We start from the raw sequence: 26,623 nt of genomic DNA, 5'->3' as shown, positions 1-26,623 counted from the left end.
CCTGGCCTGGCCCTGGTCATTGCAGCCATTTGGGTAATGAACTTGTGCTTGGAAGATTTGTGTCTCTCCCTCTCTGTATAGCTCTCCGTTTAAACACACAAAACAAACCAGACTACTCTAATGTCAGTTTCCTGATTTATACATGTAGCATGTCTCTTAGCATAACTTTTCAATTCCCTGATTGGTTGTTATTCTTTTTTTTTTTAATTACTTTTTTGTTTTTATTGGGAAATCAGATATACAGAGAAGAGGAGAGACAGAGAGGAAGATCTTCTCTTTGTTGATTTACTCCCTAAGTAGCCGCAAAGGCTGGAACTGTGCCGAACAGAAGCCAGAAGCTTCTTCTGGGTCTCCCACACAGGTGCAGGGTCGCAAGGCTTTGGGCTGTCCTCAACTGCTTTCCCAGGCCACAAGCAGGGAGCTGGATGGGAAGTGAACTGGTGAGATTAGAACCAGCACCCTTATGGGATCCCTTCGAGTGTAAGGTGAGAACTTCAGCTGCTAGGCTATCGCTCCAGGCCGGGTTGTTATTCTTGCCTTATTGCTTGTTATCCCTGCCTCCTGGTTGGTTGTTGCTCTACTCCCTGTTTGGTTAAATGTGGATCCACTTTGTGTATCAAAGAACCAGCACTGGCAAACTTCTTTGACAACTCCTCCCTTGGAATCTCCCTTCTGATTGCTGTGGCAGGAAATTTCTCATTTTAAAAGAATTCTTACTTTGCTTCTGGTACTGTCCATGTTGAAATTCTTTGGTGTGAGATGAGAACCAAGATTACCCTCTTCGCCGTATAGTATTTATTCTGCTACCCACTCACTGTCTTCACGTCAGAGTTAGCTTAAAAATCAGTGCCCAGAGAGACCTATAAGACCACACTTCCTAAACACCAATCTACATGTTTTTTTCCCCATACCCAACCTTATTCTTTTTTTAAATAAGATTTATTTATTTTTATTGGAAAGGTAGATATAGAGAGGAGGAGAGACAGAGAGGAAGATCTTCTGTCCGATGATTCACTCCCCAAGTGACCGCAACGGCCGGTGGTGCACCGATCCAAAGCCAGGAACCAGGAACCTCTTCCAGGTCTCCCACATGGGTGCAGGGTCCCAAGGCTTTGGGCCATCCTTGACTGCTTTCCCAGGCCACAAGCAGGGAGCTGGATGGGAAGTGGAGCTGGATGGGATTAGAACCGGCGCCCATATGGGATTTTGGGGCGTGTTCAAGGTGAGGACCTTAGCCGCTAGGCCACGCCACCGGGCCCACCCAGCCTTATTCTTTAAAGCTCTTTTCTCCCATCACCTCATACTCTTATGGGAAAGGAATGACATCAAATCAGAATTTTGTTTTGTTCTTTTCTGTCTTCATCACCAATGCCTAGCATATGTAGTAGGCATCAGTGGTTTTTTTTTTTTTAAGTTTTATTTATTTATTTTTATTGGAAAGGAAGATATACTGAGAGGAGGAGAGACAGAGAGGAAGATCTTCTGTCTGATGGTTCACTCCACAAGCGGCCACAACAGCTGGAGCTGAGCCAGTCTGAAGCCAGGAGCCCAGAGCTTATTCCAGGTCTCCCACAAGGTGCATGGTACCAAGGCTTTGAGCCATCCTTGACTGCTTTCCCAGGCTACCGGCAGGGAACTAGATGGTAAGCGGGGCTGCCAGGATTAGAACCAGTGGCCATATGGGATCTTGGCACGTTCAAGGCAAGTACTTTAGCTGCTATGCTATTGCGCCGGGCCTATCAGTTGTTTTTCGAAGGTTAAAAATTGTGCCATAAACCTGGACAGATACTAACAGAAATGGATTCAGCTCTTGGTGCACACAAATACAGCACAAGATGCATTTGGATGATGTAAGAACCTCAGAGAAAATGATGGGGTAGTTTAATGGAATTTTTGTTGTTTATTTTGAAAGAGAAATGGATAGATTGACAGATTTTCAACCCTCTGGATCATCCCTCAGATGCTTATATGTGCCAGGGCCGAGCCAGACCTAAGCCAGGATCCCAAAATTCAATCCAAGTACATTTTCCATGAGGTTCGTTAGTACTTGAGCCATCACCTGCTGCCTCCTGGGGTATACATTAGCAGGAAACTGGATTGGAAATCTAGGTGGTACTCACCCAGGGTATCTGATGTGAGATGTGTGTGTTCGAGCAGTCAGTGTCTCACCCTCTGCTAAATGTTTGTCAGATAGAGTTGTAATCTGTGAAGCTGAGATCTTAAAAAATGGTATTTCAGTTGGGTCTTGCTTCACATTTGTTAAATGACCTGTCTGTCCAGAGGCTGAGAGACGGGAAAGTAAAAACTGGTAATAGAAGAGAAGGTGAAATATTCCATTTGACTAGAAGGTACTAGTAAAGAACTAAAATATTAGTTGGAAAAGTAGCCTAGATCCAGGTCAGTGCAAAGCATTAAAAACCAAGTTGAGTGTAGATGAGATTATCCTGTTGCCAGTGTAGTTACTGACAGTTTTTACCCCTAAGGCAGTTAAATATGATTTGGACCCACAGAGGAAGGATATTTAAAATTGGAATTTCAGGGCCTGGCGAGATAGCCTTTTAGCTAAAGTCCTTCCTTGCATGCGCCAGGACCCCATATGGGCACTGGTTCCGGCTGCACCACTTCCCTTCCAGCTTCCTGCTTGTGGCCTGGGAAAGCAATCAAGGACAGCCCAAAGCCTGGGAGCCCTGCACCCATGTGGGAGACATGGAAGAGGCTCCTGGCTCCTAGCTTTAGATCGATTCAGCTCTGGCTGTTGTGGCCACTTGTGGAGTGAGCCAGTAGATGGAAGATCTTTCCGTCTCTCCTTCTCTCTGTAAATCCAACTTTCCAATAAAAATAAATGGATCTTTAAAACAACAACAACAAAAAAAAATCTGGAATTTCAGTTATGGGCTAGGCAGAGAAAGGTGGCAAGAATTTTTGTAATAGTAGTGACACAGTTCAAAGGTGGGTTGGCTGTACATTGGCAGCAAATTCACAAATGAATTGGTTATGAAAATCAAGAGAAATGGGGGGGAATGATTCAAGGTTCTGAATTTGCAGAAATTGAAGACAGGAAATATGAGAAAAACCACATTTGAGAAGAAAGGTTAATTCTGAAGTGGAAAAATGTGATAGACAGTTGTTGGAAAGCTACCAAGGTCTCAGATTTAGGAATTATTTGTGGAATGGTTTTTGAAGCCCTGCAATTGCAAGAGAGGAGGTGACAAAAGGATGGCAAACAACATAGAACAAATTCTTCTGACATACCTCGTGAGAGGATAGGAAGAAAAGCCGAGAGGACCAAGGCAAGTAGAAAAACCAGTTTGTTGTGATGGTTAAAAAGCCTGCATCTCACATCATTGTCTGGGATCCAGTGCTAGCCTCACTCACAACTCCAGCTGCTCGCTAGTGTTACGCCCTGAGAGGCAGCAGATGATGGCTCTAGTCCTTACCACCCATGCGGAAGGCCTGGATTGAACTCTCAACTCTAGGGAATTTCAGGGGTAAATCAACAAGTAAGAGTTTTCTCCCTCTGCTTCTCAGATGGAAAAAAAAAATGAATAAAAATTCAAAAAACATATATTGCAAACCAAGGAATGATGTTTTCAGGAAGAAATAAGATTTAAACTTATGTTCTTCAGAAAATGCTCTTTAGGCTTAGGAGTGTCATATGTGAATATGTTTTTCTTATTTTTTGAGATTAATTCATTTTTATTGAAAAGGCAGATTTACAGAGAGAAGGAGAGACAGAAAGAAAGGTCTTCCATTCACTGGTTCACTCCACAAGTGGCCGCAATGGCTGGAGCTGAACTGATCAGGAGCCAGGAGCTTCCTCCAAGTTTCCCACGCAGGTACAGGTCCCAAGACCCTGGGCCATCCTCTACTGCTTTCCCAGACCACAAGCAAGGAGCTGGAAGGGAAGTGGAAAAGCTGGCACACGAACCAACACTCCTATGGGATTCTGGCACATGCAAGGCAAGGACTTGAGCCACTGGGCTGGAAGTGTTTTTTCCATCTCGTGTGCTACCCTCTGTTGTTTCATAACCCTTTCTTTAAAAAATTGCTTACTGATTTTTACTTCAGAGGGGTGGAAAGAGACAAATAAATTGTCCATCCCCTGGTTTACTTCCCAAATATGCACAACAGCAGGATTGGGCCTGACCAAAACCAGGAGCTGGGAACTCATTCCAGGTGTTCCACATGAAAAACTAGGAAAAGTGCTGGAATTGTCATTGGCTCTCTCCTAGGGTGTACGTAAGCAGGAAGCTAGACTTGAACCTATGCTCTCTAATATGGGATGTGTGCATCCCAAGTTTGTTGTGTCTGACAAGCAGCCCTTATGTAGTTCGTTACTCATAGAAGTTTGCATGGATTCCTCCTGCCTGTTTCTAAGGATTAACAATTGGACAGACTGGTGCAATGACTTCACTGGTTAAATCCTCACCTTGCATGCCTGGGATCCCCCATGGGTGCTGGTTTGTGTCCCAGCTGCTCCATTTCCCGTCCAGCTCCCAGCATGTGGCCTGGGAACGCAGTAGGGAACAGCCCAAAGACTGCACCCTGCACCCACATGGGAGACCCGGAAGAAGTTTCTGGCTCCTAGTTTTGGATTGAGTCAGCTCCGACCATTGAGGCTACTTGGGGAGTGAACCAGCAGATGGAAGATCTTTCTCTGTTTTCTCCTTCTTTCTGTAAATCTGCCTTTCTGATAAAAATGATTATATCTTTAAAGAAAACATTGGGCAGAATATTCCTTGAATGTCTGGGACTCAGTCTACTAACTTACTGTCTAGTTCAGTAAATTCCTTTAGAATAACTCATACTGTTTAAAAAGTATTTTTAAAGATTTTTTTAGATTTCTAAAAATATTTTACTGGAAAGGCAGTTATACAGAGAGGAGGAGAGACAGAAAGGAAGATCTTCTGTCCAATGGTTTACTCCCCAGGAGGCCACAGTGGCTGGAGCTGAGCCAATCTGAAGCCAGGAGCTCGGAGCCTCTTCTGGTTCTCCCATACAGGTGCATGGTTCCAACACGTTGGGCCACCCTCGACTGCTTGGGACTGCCAGGATTAGAACTGGTGCCCATATGGGATCCTGGTGCATGAAAGGTGAGGGCTTTAGCTGCTATGCTATTGTGCCTGGCCCAAAGATTTATTTTTATTGAAAAGATAGAGTTACAAAGAGAGCAAAGAGAAAGAGACCTTTCATCCACTAGTTCACTACTCAGAAGGCTGCAACAGCTGGAACCAAGTCGATCTGAACCCAGGAGCTTCTTTCTGGACTTCATGAGGGTGCAGGAGCCCGGGGACCTAGCCATTCTCTGTTCTGGGTTTCCCACACAGGTACAGGGTTCCAAAGCTTTGGGCCATCCTCTATTTCTCAGGCCACAAGCAGGGAGCTGAATGGGAAGTGGAGCAGCTGAGACTTGAATCAGCACCCATTTGGGATCCCAGCACTGGCAAGATGAGGATTTTAGTCACTGAGCCATTGTGTTGGGCCTCCCCAAAAATGAAATATTGTTTAAAAAGAATGTTAACTATGACTTTTGTAACTAGCTTCAAAAATATAACAAATTATAAATGAGAGAAAAATATAGAAAACCTGAAGCTGATTTATTGAAAAGGTAGTGAAAAAGATTTTATTAGGATTTGTGTAAGAGAATTTAAGCAGATTTAGCTGGCTTGGTACTGGATTTTATCATGACTACATGATGATAGCACTCACTGATGTTGACACCGCAGTAGAGCATGAAAAAAGAAAAACTGTATTTCCTCAGATTTTTAGGCAATCAGTGATTGATCATGACTTGATTGAAGTTTTGTAGTCCATTTGTCAGGCAACAGATGTCTAAATAAATGCAAATTATTGAGCAAAAGAAAATAAGGTTATCTGGTTTGTAGTGGATTTGGTGTGGAACAGGATGTACAGTACCTATAGCCTGTTCTATGTAGCATAACATTGAAGACAGCACAGATGATCTTACCAGAGAGCACAGCCCAGTGTACAGGTGTCATCAGTATACTGTGTGGCATCTTTATAATCTCATCCATTAAACACAGGCAATTCAATCAAAAAGTTAACTAATTGTCAAAAACAGCGAAAGCACATGCCCTTAGAAATTTGTTTGGCTGTTAATGTATCTGGTAAAGAAAGAGAAATTTTAGTAAATGTCTGTAAGATGTGTTTCAGTAAAGACATTTATAGATTTATGATGAAAATTTTTATTTACCTTTAACTGGGATGAGATGATGATAAATACATTTTTTTTAAAAATCTGAAATAGTTTATGCAAAGCAGGAAATAATATATTTTGCTCTTTTAACATTTCCTTTCCCTTGTGGTTTAGTGGTTATAGCAGTGCACAAATTCGTGCACTTGTCTATTTGTTGAGGTCTTGTTTGTCTTTTTTAAAATGTGAAATATGTTCATGTTAGTTTATGTTCAGGGTTATTAGGCCTTTACTAACCTGAGATTCGAAGCTCAAACTGTGACCTGGTTTTTAATTTCCTGTGTAACCTCTATTTGAATGGAATGGTGAGCAGGAGGCTGAGTGTCTCCAGCACTCTGCAGGTGCATTTTATACACTGCAGAGCAGAGCAGAGCAGAGCAGAGATGCCTGCATCACAGGGTGCTGTCAGCACGGCATTCTTCCTCTCTTTCTCCAAGTAATCCTGGCTAGAAAGTGCAGTGAACAGCTAGTTAGTGATCAGTTAGCCACGTTGTGTGGTGAATGCATTGCCTTGAAAATAAAGATACTTCTGTGTGTGATTTTCACTATTGCACTTGTGATGATTTGCAGGCGAAACCTCACCAAACTGTCGCTGATCTTCAGTCACATGCTAGCAGAGCTGAAAGGCATCTTTCCCAGTGGGCTCTTTCAAGGGGACACGTTCCGGATCACAAAAGCAGACGCAGCTGAGTTTTGGAGAAAAGCGTTTGGGGAAAAGTAAGTTTCAGTAAAACTTGTGTCATGAGTTTTTTCTTTTTGGTGTTTTATTAATGAAAAATGTGACAGCTGTGGGAAAAGTGTGTGTATCCACTTCCTCACTTTGGTAAATACTAAGATTTTTGGCAGTATTCAGTTTTTCTTTTAAACAACCACCCTGTCTTCATTTTATTTAATACTGTTGTTTTTTTTCACCTCAGTGGATATAAAACTTGATCCATTCTACCGCTGATGTCTACCATAACTATATACCAAATATAAAAGTTAAAAACCAAAGACACAATGCAACATCCATCTCTGCTTCCAAACAAAAGATGGACTCCCAATGAAAGTGTTGGATGTATCTAGACAGTGGGATGCTGGACTGTCTGACAGTGTCTGTATCAGTATTGTCGGGGCACACTGAAATAGCAGACTGATGGAATTGTAACTCCTTTCGAACAGTGTGACATTATGGGTAAAATTAATCAGGGGTTGGAATATGGGGGGAAGGGAATCCCAGACTATAGAGAATTGTATGATAAATTAAAAAAAAAAAAAAAGAAAAATCGTATGTCAGGAAAAAATATTCACAATTAAGAAAAAAAAGAAATAAAAAAAAAGTTAAAAACCACCGTCTGAATGCCAAGCCGCCTCTGTATAAAGGATCTACCATGGCATGAGCCTTGAGCCCCGGGAGTTGAGCAGCCTACCTCAGGCGCCTGGGTCCTGCTGCTACCTGTCTTTTTCTGGGCCCTTACTCACTGATTTCCTGGAAGCAGGAGCAGCACCTTGGAGTCACACAGCACAAAAATCCACACCAAGACTCCTCACTGAGGGATGATTCCATAGTTCTCAAACAGCAGTCAGCAAACTCCACGAACGGCAGCTCCTGCATGTAGTCTCTCATGAGCTTGGTTTTGTTGTTCCCTGATCAAGGTTGGCGATTGACTCTCAGATGTGGGTTCAGCAACAAGGTTCTTAATGCAGCAGCTTCCTGCTAAATTCTTCAAATTCTGCAAAGAAACTTTGTCTTCCTCTTCATCACTATTTAGAAAATCAGCTATGGAGTCGTCATCACCTTGGTTTTCCACCGGCTTTGCAGTTTTAGCAGCGACAGCCAATTGTTACCTCTCAACAGGACGCGTTTCAGGGTTGCATTTGTTAGAGCACAGAGCAACCAGGCAGTGGTACTTGGGTTTATCCAGGCAGACCATGCGCACCACCAACCTGCTGCATAGCTGCCGTGGCCTCCCCGCCGCCAGTGTCTCCCACCACCTACTCAGCTTTTTAAGGAAATAAAATTATACATTTGGTTGAAATCCATGCTTTTTGAGTATGCTCCCTTCTCCCTTCCTTCCTTCACCCCATCCTTTCTGTTATTAGTGGACACTTACATTTTAGCCTATTTGCTCTCACAAATAATGCCTCAGAAAGTAAAGCCTCACTCATCATTCTGAGTAAGAGTTTCTCTTAGTTAATGTCTCCAGGGATGGAGTTGCTAAGTTGTGGTGTAGATCTTTTGCTCTGCTGAAAGAGCACCGTGGGGGGCTTAGCCGGTTAAGCTGTGTGGTGACACTGACATCTCATATTGGAACGATGGTTCAAGTCCATGCTGCCTGGCTTTTCATCCAGCTTCCTGCTGATGCACCTAGGAAAGCAGTAGACAGTGATTCCAGTACTTGGGCCCCTGCTAACCTTGCAGGAAACCTGGATAGAACTCCTGGCTTTTGGCTTCAGGCTGGCCCCCATGTGACTGTTGTGGCCATTTGAGGAGTGAACCAACACTTAGATCCCTTTCTTTGTCTCTTGTCCTTTCAAATAAAAACAAATCTTAGCCTATGGAAGTGTATCATAAAATAATTTTAAAAAATGAAAACAAAAAATAAATCTTAAAAAAACTGTAAGAGGTCATAATTGCCTCTCAGAGTGGCTGCGACAGTTTTGTTCCTGGAATCACTGTGGGAGCCAGCAGCCCCACAGTGTGGCTAGGCTGGAGGCTGTGAATAGGGTTCCTCACTGCTTTCTGTTCCCTGACACAGGGTAGTGTAGGCATATTCGGTGATCAGTCAAGGTTCTGGCTCTTTTTTAAATAAATATTTGCTTATTTGAAAAGCAAAGTTACACAGAAAGAGGAAGAGATGCAGACAGAGGGAGAGATCTTCATCTGCTGATTCACTGTGGGATGCTGGCATTGCAAGCGATGGTTCATCCTGCAGTATCACATTGCTGACTCCTAAAACATCATGCTTTATATGTAAAATGTAAACCAGCGGTTATGAAAGTCAAAAAGAATGTGAATAAGCTTAAATCTATTCTTTCAATATAATAACTATATTAGAAAAGATTTTTGTTTACTCTGTTTTCAGGCAAGTGAACACATGAACTTTCTTTTTTTTTTTTTAAAGATTTTTTTATTTTTATTGGAAAGTCAGATATACAGAGAGGAGGAGAGATAGAGAGGAAGATCTTTCTGATGATTCACTCCCCAAGTGAGCTCAACGGCCGGTGCTTCACCAATCCGAAGCTAGGAGCCAGGAGCTCTTCCGGGTCTCCCACACGGGTGTAGGGTCCCAAGGCTTTGGGCCGTCTTCGACTGCATTCCCAGGCCACAAGCAGGGAGCTGGATGGGAAGTGGAGCTGCCAGGATTAGAACCAGCGCCTATATGGGATCCCGGCGCGTTCGAGGCGAGGACTTTAGTCGCTAGGCCACAGTGCCAGACCCCACATGAACTTTCCAAAGGCAGCGAAATTGCATCTGTTTTATTTTACGTATCAGAAACAGAAATCCTGTGTCTCTTGCTGGTCTTATCTGGGGCTAATTGCTCTTAGATTAAGTAATTTCTTCATTTCTCAGAACTCGAATAACTTGAGCCTTTTCCTCCTAACACTATCAGTGTGTGTTCCCTGAAGAATACAGCATATATGCTTTTACAAAGTCAGTTCAGATGTAGTTTTTAGGTAGTGAAGGTTTGGCCACAGAGTAAAGTGATCGTATAAAAGGGACAATTTATATATCTGTCCTTTTCTTAAAAAAAAAAAAGTTCTGAATAAAGGTGAACAAGTGGTTAATTTATATCATACTGCTGAAGGACACTGGTAAAAGACTTCTTGGTTATTAACTTACTTACTGGAAGGCTAAGAAACACATCCCATTCCCAATCCACAGCACACCGGAGCTTCTGTTGGACACTTGCAGTTGATATTTGAGTGCGGTGTGACTCTGTCTTTTCCAAGGTTTGCCTAGTACCTGGAGTGACCACTGTCTTACCTGATCTTCTCTCCCACCCCAGGACCATAGTTCCTTGGAAGAGCTTTCGACAGGCCCTCCATGAAGTGCATCCCATCAGTTCTGGGCTGGAAGCCATGGCTCTCAAATCCACCATTGACTTGACCTGCAATGATTACATTTCAGTGTTTGAGTTTGACATCTTTACACGACTCTTTCAGGTAGGATGCTTAAAAGTTGACTCAATGGGCTTGGTGGTGTGGCCTAGTGGCTAAGGTCCTCGCCTTGATCCCATATGGGCGCCGGTTCTAATCCCGGCAGCTCCACTTACTCTCTGTCTCTCCTCCTCTCAGTGTATCTGACTTTGTAATAAAAATAAAATAAATCTTAATCTTTAAAAAAAAAAAAAAGTTGACTCAAACAGGTTTCTGCTGCTTTTCTGAAAACATTTTTAAAAATTGGAAGAGAATCAATTATTAAAAGCATTTTAATTCTTATTAAAAACCATAAGCAAAAAAAGACTAAAAGTATCTTGTAATAAATAATAAATAGTAACATATAATCCACTTTCTTCCCTGTCAGTCTTCTTTTGTTACTGCATATTCTTGTGCTTTATTTTAATGATTGTTGAAGTAGTTACCATTTTCTGCTACTGGATATTTATATATACTAACTTTTTCTCTGTTATGTTTAAATTCTTGACTGGTTGCTGTTGAGTTGTATCAGAAAGAACTCATTTCTTTCTCCCAAAGTAATGGTGTTCCATTGTGAACAGGCCAGTTTACACAATGTCTTTTGGAGCTCAGTCCTGTTCTGGTTTTTGCTTGTTGAGTAGCCTTGCTGCTATTGGTTAAAGCTGCATTATGATTTCTAGACTTTCATTCTGTGTTGTGAAGTTGTTCCTATAAGCACTTACTTCTCTTCTTGGCTTCTCGGTGTTTTTATCTCCCAAACATGTGTGTCTTCTCTCAGAGTGACAATATACGTGAGAACCTGTGACAGTCACTGGAGCTTATATTGGAGATTGGGGGCGGGGGTCTGTGTGTGGTGTTCAGCTGTGCTGAAGCTGACTGTATCTCGAGCCCCATGGTCTGTGATGTCTTTCTTGTTTCTAGCCCTGGTCCTCTCTGCTCAGGAACTGGAACAGCCTTGCTGTAACGCACCCCGGTTACATGGCCTTTCTAACATATGATGAAGTGAAAGCACGACTCCAGAAGTTCATCCACAAACCTGGCAGGTCAGTGCCATGAAGCAAAGTGGTTTATTCTTTTACATTTTGTTTATGTGAGTGAAAGAAACGTGAGATTTCCCCAGTGTTTTCCAGTGACCAAGATTCTACAATATAGGAGTGGTGTCTGTTCATCAGAAGAATTGACTAACTCAGATTCTATGATTTGATAAATGCCTTCCAGCCACTTACTAATTAGGTTTATGTGAAGAAGTCACTCTTGATGGTCCTTTTGATTTTCTGTCTCTGTCTTGCCTTCGGGCCTAATAGCATCATGCATATTAAAACTGCCGGTATCTGTGTTTTCAGTTACATCTTCCGGCTGAGCTGCACTCGTCTGGGTCAGTGGGCTATTGGGTATGTCACTGCCGATGGGAATATTCTGCAGACAATCCCTCACAACAAACCTCTCTTTCAAGCGCTGATTGATGGCTTCAGGGAAGGCTTGTAAGTACCCTCTGCTTGTTATCTACAAGGGGCTGGGGATGCCGAAACTGCAAAATGCATCATTGCTGGGACCAGCATTGTGGCAGTAGTGGGTAAAGCTGCTACCTGCAGTGCCAGTGTCTCATGTAAGTACTGGTTCATATCCTGGCTGCTCCACTTCTGACCAAGCTCCTTGCTAATGGCCTGAGAAAAGCAGCAGCAGATGACCCCTGTGCTTGAACCCTTGCACCCACACAGGAGACCCAAAAGAAGCTCCAACATCCTGGCTTAGGCTTAACCCACTCTTGGCCATTAGAGCCATCTGGAGAGTAAACCCAGCAGATGGAAGATTTCTCTTTCTCTCTTGCCATCTTTCTCTGCAACTCTTTCAAAAGATTTAAGTTTTTTTTTAAATTTCTTTTTTTTTTTTTAACATATATTTTTATTGCATTTCCTTTTTTTTTAAAACTAATTACATTGCATTATGTGATACATTTTTTTATGCACTGGGATTCCCCCCGCCCCTCCCAAAACCCTCCCCCCATGGTGGATTGCTCCACCTTGTTGCATTTCCATAGTTCAAATTCAGTTGACATTCTTTCATTGGAGGTATTTACCAAGCATGAAGTCCAGCATCTTATTGTCCTGGTAAGTTCAATGATTTCTTGGTGAGACCATCTCTGGTCTGAAGGTAGAGCCGGCAGAGTATCATTCCAATCAATTAAAAGTCCCAACATAATATTTCCAACCATTTACAACATTATGGCATTAATTGACATGGTATTGATTAACCAGTATGTTAATAGGAAAATGCAGGTTCTCAACCACAACCTGTGACTTCTTCATAGACATTTCAATTTTGGTTTACATTCAACCGTATTCTATACACCTTAAAATGGCTTAGATTGCTATTCAGCTGTCTCATGCCTATTTTAATTTTAGTCTTTAGCAGTTTATAGCATTGAAGCATGATTTCGCTGAACCTGGCTGTTTTTCGGGTGGTCTGACTCTATAATTCTAACAGGATATACGTCAACAGTTTAGGTGAGCATGTTTAGGAGGGGTGTGCAGAGAAATCTTCCATACCCCAGTTAAGAGTAACTAATCTTTGTGTCCCACCCAGTGAGGCATAAATGCATCCCCGCTGACCGTTTCCTGTCTGGTTCTAAGCTTTCCTTGTTGTTCTCTGTCTATCTATTCTAGTTTTGTTTGTTTGTTTGTTTGTTTTGAGGGGTTTCTGGAGCGCTCCTGATGGTTATTACGAGAGAGGGGGGTGGGGACCCAAAGTTGGAAGCAGGCAAGGAGCAGAGAAAGCTCCTCTCCCTAGTCCTGAAGGAAGTTTACTATTCTGTTTCTGCGGACCGCTCAGGGATCCTGGTTGTTGTTCCGATGACCTTGGAACCTGCTAGGCAGGATTTGGGCTTCTTCCATCCCATGTGGTAGATCCAAATGGGGGTGGTTGACCTCAGAGTTCTTGGTCTCCGAAGGCACTCCATTTCCCCGTGGTCTCCTTGGCAGTAGGGATGTAGTCCTCGGTGCTCCTTGGTGAGGATCTTGGAGTCTTCAGGATTGGGATAAAAGCCTCCTCCTGTCTGCCTGCTCCACTCTGGGGTCCCCCCCTGCTCTATGCGTATGACCTCCTGTTAAGAGGTTGTTAGGATTGGGCTCCGCGGCATGGCCTAGTGGCTAAGGTCCTGGCCTTGAACCCATATGGCCGCTGGTTCTAATCCTGGAAGCTCCACTTCCTCTCTGTCTCTCCTCCTCTCAGTGTATCTGACTTTGTAATTAAAAAAATAAATAAATAAAATAAATCTTTAAAAAAAAAAAAAGAGGTTGTTAGGATTACTCCTGATTCCCCCATATGCCTTTGTAGTTTTGCTCTTGTCTAATGCTAATTCAAGTCTGTTGTCTATGAGTTACCAGTTATGATCCTGATAGGTTATATTTCCCATCATCATTACTACTTTTCAGGTTTTTTTCTACAGGTTAACATTGAGGAAATGTATTAATTGGTGATATCGAATTGACCTTGAGACTTTACAGGACTTTTGAGGGTTTGTTTGTTTTCTTTTAAATATTGTCTCATTTATTTGTTTTCTTTTTAAAGATTTATTTATTTTTATTGGAAAGGCGGATATACAGAAAGGAGGAGAGACAGAGAGGAAGATCCTCCGTCCGATGATTCACTCCCCAAGTGACCACAACAGCTCAGCACCGTGCCAATCCGAAGCCAGGAGCTCCTCCGGGTCACCTACGTGGGTGCAGGATCCCAAGTTTTTTTTTGGGGGGGGGGCTGTCCTCGACTGCTTTCCCAGGCCACAAGCAGGGAGCTGGATGGGAAGCAGGGCCACCAGGACCAGAACTGGCGACCATATGGGATCCTGGCGCAAGCAAGGGAAGGACCTTAACCAGTGTGCTATGATCTGGGCCCTGTCTCATTTATTTGAAAGGCAGAGTTGCAGAGAGTGAGTGAGACTCTAAGAGTGAGACCTCTGTCCACTGTTCACTTCCCAAATAGCTGCAGTGGCTAGGACTGGGCCAGACTGAAGCTAGGAGCCCAAAGCTTCTTCCACATCTGCCATGTAGAGACAGGGGCCCAAGGATTTGGGCCATTCGCTACTTTCCAGGTGTGTTAACAAGGAACTGAACTGGAAATGACATAGCTAACACTCAAACAGGTGCCCGTATGGGATGCTGTGCCACAGCATTGGCCCCAGGCCTTCTGGATTTTTTGTTAGGGATTCTATTTGAGTCAAGTTTTTTTTTCCTCTATTGTTTCAGTCATTATCATGAATAAATTTTGTTTTTCCTTTTCCAAGTATTATACTCAAGTTTATATTAGATTTTTTAATATTACATTTAAAATGTATTATGGGGTACATATTATGGTATGTATGGCTAAGCCACCTCTTGGGATGCCTGTGTGCCATATCAAGGTGCGTGGGATTGAGTCCTCCCTCCACTTCGCTCCAGTTCACTGCTGATGCAGTTGGGAGGCAGCAGATGATGACCCAAGTACTTGCATCTCTGTCACCCTTGTGGGAGAGCTGGAGTTCTGGCTCCTGGCTTTCGTGTCCTTGCTCCAGCTGTTGTGGACATTTGAAGAGTTAACTAGGCTATGAAAGATCTCTCTCTCCCTCTCTTTCACTCTGCTTTTTAAATGGATACATAAAGAAAGTAATAATGGGGCTTGGCGTGTGGCCTAGCAGCTAAAGTCCTTGCCTTGAATGCGTCAGGATCCATAATGGGAGCCAGTTCTAATCCCAGCAGCCCTGCTTCCCATCCGGCTTCCTGCTTGTGACCTGGGAAAGCAGTAGAGGACTGCCCAAAGCTTTGGGACCCTGCACTCGTGTGGGAGACCTGGAAGAAGTTCCTGGCTCCTGGCTTTGGATTGGCTCAGCTCCAGCCGTTGCGATCACTTGGGGAGTGAATCTGTCTCTTCTCTCTGTATATCTGACTTTGTAATAAAAATAAAGTCTTAAAAAAAAAAGATGGTCATTACCGAGACTTTTTAAAAAAAAAAAAAAGTAATAATGAAATTAAAATAGCCACCTAGCAAGAACTTTTCAGCAGATGGTTTGCCCACCTGAGAAAGATGAGCTGCTCCTGTGGTAGCAGGCTGTGAAGACCTTCATTGTCTTCCACCTGACTGCTTTGTGGTTCATCAGTGTTTTTCCAAGCCTTGAGATTTTGTAAACTGCAAATGTAGTTTTCACTAAATTCTGCCTCATTCATGAATTGCCTTGCTAGTCCTTAGGAATTCAAACTAACTATTGGTTGGTAAGCACTAAAAATACTAACCATTGACTAGATGCAAGAAAACCAGCCTGTGTTTTGGGAAAGCTCATTTGCCCATTTTAGGTCATCTTCTGCGGAAGCATTGGCACTCAAGGAGGTGTTTCCTCAGTTGTCAGAGCAATTTCATGCCAGATGCTCCTTGTAGAGCATCTCGGTAGCTTAATTTGCTTCCTGTTACATTACATATAAATGGATGCCCTTAGTGTGTTTCACCAGTAAACAAAGATTTCTCAGCTCTTTCATCAAAAGAACATGCAGTTAAAAGTAGAAATGTATACCTTTAGGTTGGCGTTGATAACACAGATTAAACCAACATTCTATATCCAGAGTGATACTTTGAGTCGCAGCTGTTCTGCTTCTAGTCCGGCTCCCTGCTAATGTACCTGAGAAAGCAGCAGAAAATAACCTGAGTGCTTGGGCCCCTAGCACCCACATGGGAGACCTAGATGGAGTTTTTGACTCTTATCTTTGACTTACCCTTTATAAGCATTTGGGAAGCGATCCAGTAGATGGATGAATCTCTCTGTCTCTTTTTCTCTCTGCCACTATGCCTTTTGAATCAATGAGTAAGTAAATAGATCCTTTAAAAAGTATCTTGGGGCCTGGCGGCGTGGCATAGGGGCTGAAGTCCTCGCCTTGAACACACCAGGATCCCATATGGGCGCCGGTTCTAATCCCGGCAGCTCCACTTCCCATCCAGCTCCCTGCTTGTGGCCTGGGAAAGCATTCGAGGATGGCCCAATGCATTGGGACCCTGCACCCATGTGGGAGACCCGGAAGAGGTTCCAGGTTCCCGGCTTTGGATCGGCACGTACTGGCCCGTTGCGGTCACTTGGGGAGTGAATCATCGGACAGAAGATCTTCCTCTCTGTCTCTCCTCCTCTTTGTATGTCTGACTTTGTAATAAAATAAATAAATCTTGGGGCCCGGCGGCGTGGCCTAGTGGCTAAAGTCCTCGCCTTGAAAGCCCCGGGATCCCATATGGGCGCCGGTTCTAATCCCGGCAGCTCCACTTTCCATCCAGCTCCCTGCTTGTGGCCTGGGAAAGCAGTTGAGGACGGCCCAATGCATTGGGACCCTGCACCCACGTGGGACACCTGGAAGAGGTTCCAGGTTCCTGGCTTTGGATCGGCGCGCACCGGCCGTTGCGGCTCACTTGGGGAGTGAATCATTGGATGGAAGATCTTCCTCTCTGTCTCTCCTCCTTTCTGTATATCCAGCTTTCCAATAAACAATAAAATCTTTAAAAAAAAAAAATAAATAAATAAATCTTAAAAAAAAAAAGTATCTTGGGTCGTTCATTGATTATAAGGAATTGGCTCATGTACTGTTTTCATTCAACCTACAAGCCAAGAGAAATGTTTCTTTTTAAAGTATTATTTAAGAAACAATAACCCAAGAAGACTGTGATACAAGCTACAAGACCTGAAGTCCGAAACTGTTTACCCTCTAGTCTGGCCTTTTATGGGAAAAACTTGCCGACGTCTTGATTAAAAGATCCTTGGGTCCAGTGCAGTAGCCTAGTGGCTAAAGTTCTTGCCTTGCACATGCCGGGATCCCAAATGGGTGCTAGTTCAAGTCCCAGCTGCTCCACTTCCCGTCCAGCTCCTTGCTTGTGGCCTGGGAAAGTAATAGAGAATGGTCCAAAGCATTGGAACCCTGCATCCACTTGGGAGATCCAGCAGAGGCTCTGGGCTCTGGGCTGCTGGCCATTGCGGCTACTTGGAAAGTAAACCAATGGACGGATCTTCTTCTCTGTGTATCTGACTTTCCAATCAAAATAAAATAAATTTTTAAAAAAAGATCCTCATGCATTGTCCCTAGAGAGGGAATATCAGTGTTTGTAGAATGTCTTCGTGGAACTGTTCTGGGTTGTTCATTTATTTATTTTTGAAATATTAATATTTTTTTTTATACTTACACGAAGTTGTTCTCAAAAGGGGAAATCCTAGATATTATTTGTCTCTCTTTACAAGTATTGAAACATTGATGTCAGTAAAACTCCAGGGTTGGTTACCTTTTTTTACAGCTATTTATTTCCTGATGGGCGAAATCAGAATCCTGACCTAACAGGCTTGTGTGAGCCAACTCCCCAGGACCACATCAAAGTCACCCAGGTCAGTTGTATTTCACAGTGTATCCATATCACTGAAACCAGGCTTTTGTATATGTTAGAGAACTGATTTTATAGTGGACTATAAGACTTTAATTTGAAGCCAGTGACTAGATGAGTAGAATTGTATGTGTGGTTTCTCTTTAAGTCATGCAGCTTATAAAAGTGGACTAGATGATTATGTTTAACTAGGAGGAGGTAACAGTCTTTGCTTTTTCTCTGCTGTTAGTACAGTTGCAGTCATTCATTCAACAGATGATCTTTTAATCCCTTTTGATCAAAGGAACAATACGAATTATACTGTGAGATGGGCTCCACATTCCAGCTGTGTAAAATTTGTGCTGAAAATGATAAGGATGTAAAGATTGAGCCCTGCGGACACCTCATGTGCACGTCCTGTCTTACATCGTGGCAGGTATGGATCCAGGCCATGCGTTTTCTCACTTAGTAGTCTCTGAAGAGTTGGGTGTTTCTATATCCTTTTCAGATACAAAAGGTGACCTGATCCAGAGGTAAGCTTAAGTATTTAGAATTTCTGTTTTACTTCTGAGAAATGTATTTCCGAAGAGGCAGGTATTTGAAGTACTTTGTGACGAATCCGTTCCCATGTTCTACTTCCTTTGTAGGAATCTGAAGGTCAGGGTTGTCCTTTCTGCAGATGTGAAATCAAAGGTACTGAGCCTATTGTGGTGGATCCATTTGATCCCAGAGGAAGTGGCAGCCTGTTGAGGCAAGGAGCAGAAGGAGCTCCCTCCCCAAATTACGACGACGACGATGATGAACGAGCTGATGACTCCCTCTTCATGATGAAGGAGTTGGCTGGTGCCAAGGTAAGATTACAGTTTTTAGGAGGCTGGCAAATCCGTGATGAGCTGTGCTCTAGAGTCATAGACTCTTGGTATCAAAACTAATAGGGTGGTGACAGCTGGAGGTGATGGGGGTGAATGATTATGTTAAATGTTGGTATGACTGGTTGGATTGATTCTTAATTTGGTTGGCTAATTAATTTGAAAGGTTGAGTGACAGAAGTGGGGGGAGGGGGAGAAAGAGGTCTTCCATCTAGTGGTTCACTCCTCAAATTCCTCAATAGCTAGAGATAAGCCAGGCCAAAACTAGGACCACAGAACTCCATCCAAATCTCCTACGTGGATGGAAGGGACCCAGATATTTGAGCCATCTTTCACTGCTTTCTCAACCACATTAATGCGGAGCTGGATCAGAGCAGAGCATCTAGAACTTGAGCTGTGGTGTTCTGATAGGAGACAGCAGCATCACAAATAGTGCTTAATACACTGTGACACAGCATTAACCCCACAGAGCAGTTGTTGTAATCCACAGTCCTTACAACAAACCTTTGAGTTGGTGCTATTATCTTCATTTTAACAGATGAAGAAACCAAGGCACAGAGAGGTTAAGGAGTTTGCTGAAGATCACACAGTGAGTGAGTTGAATCAGGATCTGCGGCCTGGCATTCCAGCTGTAAGGCCCACATTGTTACTGTCTGTGTCTTCAGAATGGGGCTTCTACTTGTATAGTTTCATGTAAATGTGGGTGAGGGAGGTGCAAAATGGAATTAGAGCTTCTTCTGCTACTGTGATTAGGGATACTTTGTTCTTTTTTTTCCTCATGGAGTCCTGGCAATAGAAATCAGTTGTGGGAGAAAAGGAGGCACTATCAATCAAGTAAAGGGGAACTAAGTGCTGCGAGGTAGGCAGCCTCTACTGTGAAGGCCCTAGTAAAGATAGGGATGATACAGACATGACAAGTTGTGGGGAAACTCGGCCATGTTGTGTGGTAGTCATTCATTGAATCTCTGAAGTAAGGTAGTCCTTGAAGATTGTATTGAATATGGAGCAAACAAAATGTACTAACTTTCCACAGATTTTCTGGTTTAGAATGTTATAAAATCATGATATGCATTTCCTTGATATAAAACTTTCATCTCAGCATCTGACTGTGTGGTATATAGTAGGTGATGAGTAAACATATTTAAAATATATTTTTAAAAGATTTATTTTATTTTTATTGCAAAGTCAGATATACAGAGAGTAGGAGAGACAGAGAGGAAGATCTTCCGTCCTATGATTCATTCCCCAAGTGAGTGCAATGGCTGGTGCTGCGCCGATCCGAAGCCAAGAGCTAGGAACTTCTAGGTCTGCCACACAGGTGCAGGGTCCCAAGGCTTTGGGCCGTCCTTGACTGCTTTCCCAGGCCGCTAGCAGGGAGCTGGATGGGAAGCGGGGCCGTTGGAATTACAACCGGCGCCCATAATGGATCCCGGTGCGTTCAAGGCGAGGACTTTAACCACTAGGCCACGGCACCGGGCCCTAGAATATTTAAAATATTTTAATTTTATTATTAATTTGAAAGAATGACAGAATCTTTAATCTTTGGTTTACTTCCCAAAGCTCCCAACACCTGGAGCTGGGTCTGGCTGATGCCAGGAACCAGGAAATCCATCCGGGCTTCCTCCTTGGGATGCAGGGCCCCAAGTACTTGGGCCATCATCTGCCGCTCAGTGCATTAGGAGGAAGCTGGGTCAGAAGCAGAAGTGGAACTTGATCCCAAGCGTTCTGACTATGAGATACTAGCATCCCAAGCAGCAGCTTAAACTGCTGTACTGACAGGTACACCTGAAAGAATGATTTTTTTCTCATAAGTGATTGGATCCAGTCCCTAGTTCAGGCTCTCATCATCAATTATTCTGTTTCCTAGGGTCATTCTAACTTCTTTCTCCTTTGCCTCACACACATTGATAACTTTGGAATTGAATCCCTCCTCCTTTCCAGGCAGTTGACCTGCTACTCTTCTCCTCTTTGTGTTCTGTGGTCCAGCCAGGCTAATCCACTTAAAATCTCTTCCTGTCTTGTCTTGGTGGCTTCTGTGTAATTTTAGCTTCATCTCCTGGGAAACCTCCCCAGGCTATATGCTGCATCCCAATCTCCATTTCACAAATTTATGTACTCAAAAGTTGGGCCCAGCCAGAGTTTCTAGGGCCCTATGAAGCTGTCATAGAACTTATGGCACCTTGGAGCATTCATTAAAAATATTAGAACTACTCCTGTTGTAAGTTCCTGGAAGATAAGAGCCATGAACGCAGGGTAATTACTTCCAGTATTTATTACCGAAAAAACTTCACAGTGAAATTTATCAGTACCAGATCAGTAATGAGTTGTTGAGGAAATGTGTCTTGTTTGAATGATACTTCTTTGTGCTTTATAGTTGAGGATGGTTGGTCTTAGCCTCTCATAACCACTTCTTTGTGTCAGTATTTTAAAAGGTTCGTTTGACCACTGGAAGTGAAGTTTAAAAAAAATAATTGCTTGCTTACTTATTTGAAGGAGTGTTACAGAGAAAGAAATCTTGCATCTGTAACTGGAGCTGTGCTGATCCAAAACAAGGAGCCAGGAGCTGCTTCTGAGTGTCCCACGTGGATTCAGGAGCTTAAGCACTTGGCCATCTTCTGCTACTTCCTCAGGTTGTTAACAGGGAGCTGAGTAGGAAGTGGAGCAGCTGGGACTTGAATCAGTGCCCATATAGGATGCAGCTGTGGTTCTACCCTCTGTGCCACAGTGCTGCCCACTGCAAAAGTTCTATATTTTTATGTAGCTTACTGTTTTCACTTCAAAAAGAAAAAGATTTATTTATTTTTATTAGAAAGATTTACAAAAAGATGGAGAAACACGGAGAAAGATCACCCATCCTCTGTTTGCCTCCCCAAATGGCCTCAACAGCTAGAGCATAGCTGATCCAAAGCCAGAATCCAGGAGCCTAGAGCCTCTTCTGTGTTTTCCATTTGAGTGCAGTGGCCCAAGGACTTGGGCCATCCTCTACTGCTTTTCCAGGCTTTAAGCAAGGAGTTTGATGGGAAGTGGAGCAGCTGGGACACGAACTGGCATCTATATGGGAGCCTGGCGGATGCAAGACAAGGATGTAGCCACTAGGCTATTGTGCCTAGCCCCCATCTTCACTTTTTAAAAGGTATTGGAAACTCCAGGGATATTAAGAAAGCAGAGCAAGTAAGATAACAAGGAGATGATGATTTAGATATGTGTTTATTTGAAATTGAAGTACTGCTTTTTCATTATGTTTTTATAGATAGTCTATACAGTGAGCATTTTTCAGTGTTGCTGTTGGATACATGTTAGTTCTATCTTTACAGAGGACAGAATCATGTTTTCTATGAACCAGAAAATCCATTTCTAGGGATTTATCCTAAGAACATACTCAAGCACAGAAGGATGTAGATGCAGCTGTCCTTGCGCATGATTTGCAATAAAAATGAGAACTAGTGCACCTGTCTGTCAGTAAAACATGATACTGCTGCCTGCTGGTCCTCAGCTGCTGGCTGTTCCCAGCTGTTAGGGGCAGCCATAGTGTCAGACTTCTGGACTCCTTTCCCCTGTTCTCCATCCATTTGTGAGTTTCTCTGCCTTTAAAGACTTGTGATGAGATTGGGCCCAGATGGAAATGCCAGAATGTTTCTTCCCAGCCCCTGTCAGGATTCAGGCCTTTTACAATAAAGCAAGGTTCCTTCTGCCAAGAAGGGTTACATATTCACAGATTTTGAGGTGGGGTTGTGACTGCTACTGAGGGACCATTGTGCCATCTTTTCAGCTGCTACAGTCCAAATTGTGGAATGCTCTATAGTGAGTCCTGCTTGGGCTCACATTATAGCATAACAGGTTAACTGCTGCCTGCAACATCAGCATCCCATATAAGCATTGGTTCAAGCCCCCTCTGCGCTACTTTTAATCTGTCTCTCTGCTAATGCACCTGGGAGGGGAGCAAAAGGTAGTCCACATCGGGGTCCGGTGCAGTAGCCTAGTGGCTGTAGTCCTGGCTGTTCCACTTCCCATCCAGTTCCCTGCTTGTGTCCTGGGAAATCAATAGAGGACAGCCCAAAGCCTTGGGACCCTGCACCCATATGGGTGGAAGTGCCTAGCTCCCAGCTTTGGATCAGCTCAGTTTCAGCTGTTGTGCTCCCTTGGGGAGTAAACCAGTACACGGAAGATCTTTCTGTCTCTCCTCTCTGTATATCTGACTTTCCAATAAAAAACAAAGTTTGAAAAAAAATTGTCCACATCCTTTGACTCTTACCATCTACATGGGAGACTGAGATGAAGCTCCTCGCACCTCTCTTGGCCCTGGGTATTGAAGCCATTTTGGGAGACCAGCAGATGGAATATGTTTCTTCCTTAAGATACGTTAAAGGCATATACATAGGGGACAACGTTAGATGAATATACTCTAAATTACTCTGCTTCTGAGGGTGGAAATTCAGAAGACTTTAATTTTGTGGAATACAATTGTTAAATATTTTACATTGAGCCTCAACTGATTTTGCAAAGTATTTGTTATTTGCATCAGTCACTCAATTGTCAAGTGTTGTGTGCTACATGAAATTTGTGACAACTTTCAAGAGCTAGTAATTTTATTTGGGAAGAGAATATCGCTGTAGGAAAACTACTTTTTAACATAGAGCAGACAATGAGTATTGTAAATTGTTGGCTATGCAATCTGTAAATGACCTGGGCTGTAGAATAAAGAAGAAAATGAACATCTTCCCCTAACTGTGTAAAAATTAAAAAGAAAAATTAGCTCTGTGTATGTATATTAGCAGAAGACTGTTCCATCATTGCTTTAATGCCTCCTTAACAGGCTTATGCATATATTGGCACACTTTTTGCCAGACTGTCATGGGGTTAATAGGGTACGTTTTTAGCAGTGGAATTGCTGGGTAAGAGTATATGCTTTGGGGCTAGCACGTGGCATAACAGCTATGGGGCCAGCATCCCATATAGGAACCAGTTCAGTTCCTGGCTGTTCCACCATTGATCCAGCTCCCTGTTAACGGGCCTGGGAAAACATCAGAGGATAGCCCAACTGCTTGGACTCCTGCATCATGTGAGAGACCTGGAAGAGGATTCTGGCTCAGACTGTCCTAGATCTGGCCATTGTGGTTATTTGAAAAGTGAACCAGTGGGTAAGAGATCTCTCTTTCTTTCCCCCCTTTGTGTAACTTTACCTTTCAAATAAATACATAAATCTTTTTTAAAAAAATTGTTGACATGAAAAGCAGAGTCCAAGTGGAAGAGAGAGCGAGTGAGCAAGTGAGCAGGCTTCCTTCTGCTGGTTCACTTCCCAAATGGCCACAACAGCCAGGGTGTACAAGGCTGAGGGTAGCAGCCAGGAATGCCATCCAGGTCTCTTATATGGGTGTCAGGGGCCCAAGCACCTAGGCCGCCATCTACTTCTCCAGTTCATTAGCAAGTAGAGCAGTTGGGATTTGAATAAATACAAATAATATGTTATCTCAAAATTATGAAAAAGCTTAAAATATCCAAATGATAAATGCACACAGCTTTTCTTAAAATCTAAACTGCTTACAAACACTGATGTCCTATCTCCGTGCTACCAGCTTCTCTGTATACCCATTCAGATTTTTAAAATTTTTTTTATAAAGATTTATTTATTTTTATTGGAAAATCAGATATACAGAGAGGAGGAGAGACAGAGAGGAAGATCTTCCGTCCGATGATTCACTCCCCAAGTGACCGCAATGGCTGGTGCTGTGCCGATCCGAAGCTGGGAACCAGGAACCTCTTCCGGGTCTCCTACGTGAGTACAGGGTCCCAAAGTCTTGGGCCGTCCTGGTCTGCTTTCCCAGGCCACAAGCAGGGAGCTGGATGGGAAGTGGAGCTGCCGGGATTAGATCCGGCACCCATATGGGATCCCGGTGCGTTCAAGGCGAGGACCTTAGCCGCTAGGCCACACCACCGGGCCCAGATTTTTAAATTCTTGAACTGTTTGCCACTTCATGTTTCTAACCATATGCTTACACTGCTTTCTCTTGATTAGCTATCTGTTCACCAAACTATTATGGAGGATTTATGTCTCATTTTCTCTTCCTATCACACAGCCTTCTTTGGTAGTAGGATGTTTCTGGCTAAATCAGTCTTCAGTGCCTACTTTTATTTTGTTGCCTATGTGCCAGTTAATGTACTAGAATTAACTTTTTTTTAAAGATTTATTTTATTTATTTTATTACAAAGTCAGATATACAGAGAGGAGGAGAGACAGAGAAGAAGATCTTCCATCCGATGATTCACTCCCCAAGTGACCGCAACGGCCGGTGCTGCACTGATCCAAAGCCAGGAGCCAGGTCTCCCACACGGGTGCAGGGTCCCAAGGCTTTGGGCCGTCCTTGACTGCTTTCCCAGGCTGCAAGCAGGGAGCTGGATGGGAAGTGGAGCTGCTGGGATTAGAACCAGCATCCATATGGGATCCCGGCGCATTCAAGGCGAGGACTTTAACCATTAGGCCACGGCACCGGGCCCTAGAATTAACTTTTGCATCTTTTGCAGCTCTCTGCTTTTCCTGGGATAGTTTTATTGAAATATTTACTTATTTATTTGAAATGTAGAAGCGGAGAGATCCTCCATCTGCTGATTCACTCTTCAAATGGTTCCAACAGTGGATGACTGAGCTAGGTGGAAGTGAGAAGCCTGAATTCTACTCTAGTCTCCCACATGTGTGGAAGGGGCCCAAGCACTTGCACCATCTTCTGTTGCTTTCCTAGGTGTGTTAATGGTGCTGGTGGAACTGCCCGGACTCAAACTGGTTCACCAGTGTAGGCTGCCACCATTACAGGCTGTAGCACAATCCACGATGTCATGGCATCAATACCATAATAATTTTATTTCTTTTTAAAATATTTATTTGGGCTGGAACGTTGGCTTATCTGGCTAATCCTCCATGTCCAAGCAGCAGCAGCATCCCATATGGGCACTGGTTCATGTCCCAGCTGCTCCACTTCCAGTCCAGCTCCCTGCTTATGGCCTGGGAAAACAGTAGAGGATGGCCCCAAAGCCTTGGGACCCTGTCCACATGAGAGATTTGGAAGAGCTCCTGGCTCCTGGCTCTAGATCAGCAAGGCTGCAGCCATTTTGAAATATGATAAATACATAAATAATAAAATATAAATAAATAAATATTTATTTATTTATTGAAAAGCAGATTACAGAGAGAAGGAAAGACAGAGAGAGAGCTTCCCAAGCACTTGGGCCATCCCCTACTGCTTTCCCAGGCCATTAGCAGAGAGCTGGTTGGAAATGAAATCATTAGGATTTGAACTGGTATTCATGTAGAATGCCAGTGTTGCAGGCAGAGGATTAACCTATGCCACGGTGCAGCCCCCAATTTTCTTTTTTAATCTTTTTTTTCCCTTTATTTTTAACAATCTTTACATAGTTAATTAGGGCACAAAGAGTCAAGGGCTACACGAAAGTGGGTAAGACTATTATTTCCACGTTTTTTTTCTGTATCTGGGGCAAAGGGGGAGATAAAGGGAGAAGCCCACACAGCCTTCCATTCGTCCCAGGTCCCCAATGTGCGGCATGCTCCAAGGGTCTTGCTCACAAGTGCTTTTGATAGTTCACCAGTTATGAATTGCTGCCAATCTCACCATTCCAAACATGATGAAGCCGCTGCAGAATCCACTGATCGACATAGTTCACCTCAGAGTCTCTGTTTGCCCAGTTTTTCACTGCCAACATATGGCTGGGGTAGTTGATTGATTTGTTCTGTCCTCTGTTGTGGTGCCAGGTATCCTCTGCAGGTTCCGATGGACCGCCATATCATCCATGTACACCTGGTTATGCTGTCCACTGCTCCATCTGAGCCTCTTGTGGAGGTTCAGCTCTGACACTTGCACTCCATGGCAGACCATAGAACCTGCACTTCTCTTCATGGTTGGGGTTCTGAGTCCGGCAGTTCGATTGGGGAGATCCCCAAAGAAGCTGTCTGAGGTGATCCCAGACCAGATTCTTGTGTGTACTTGCCAGTACAGATCCGGGCACAGTCCATCGTCCAAATCAGCTGGTGGTTGCAATTTCTGGGTCGATTCTGTTTCCAGCC

At 43.5% G+C, this 26,623-nt stretch overlaps 2 protein-coding genes across 4 annotated transcripts in view; both read left to right on the top strand.

The window, feature by feature from the left end:
• The window catches only part of CWC15 (CWC15 spliceosome associated protein homolog), a 297,815-nt gene that overhangs the window by 59,732 nt on the left and 211,460 nt on the right, over positions 1-26,623 (top strand). The window lies entirely within an intron of this gene.
• Positions 1-26,623, top strand: part of CBL (Cbl proto-oncogene) — a 111,491-nt gene that overhangs the window by 59,701 nt on the left and 25,167 nt on the right. The window contains exons 3-10 of one of the 3 annotated variants that reach the window (XM_058663745.1): positions 6,785-6,931; positions 10,204-10,360; positions 11,255-11,376; positions 11,677-11,814; positions 17,621-17,708; positions 17,988-18,119; positions 18,331-18,534; positions 19,091-19,141. In XM_058663745.1, the coding sequence (XP_058519728.1) occupies positions 6,785-6,931; positions 10,204-10,360; positions 11,255-11,376; positions 11,677-11,814; positions 17,621-17,708; positions 17,988-18,119; positions 18,331-18,534; positions 19,091-19,141 (1,039 nt within the window). Of the gene's footprint in view, positions 1-6,784; positions 6,932-10,203; positions 10,361-11,254; positions 11,377-11,676; positions 11,815-17,620; positions 17,709-17,987; positions 18,120-18,330; positions 18,535-19,090; positions 19,184-26,623 lie in introns of all 3 variants that reach the window. The other 2 variants (XM_058663744.1, XM_058663746.1) reach the window with 2 other exon arrangements.

The sequence above is a fragment of the Ochotona princeps genome, chromosome 4 (genome assembly GCF_030435755.1).
Source record: "Ochotona princeps isolate mOchPri1 chromosome 4, mOchPri1.hap1, whole genome shotgun sequence".
NCBI classification, from domain to species: domain Eukaryota; kingdom Metazoa; phylum Chordata; class Mammalia; order Lagomorpha; family Ochotonidae; genus Ochotona; species Ochotona princeps.
The sequence above is the reverse complement of the archived record's forward strand: the minus strand, read 5'-3'. Positions and strand labels throughout refer to the sequence as shown.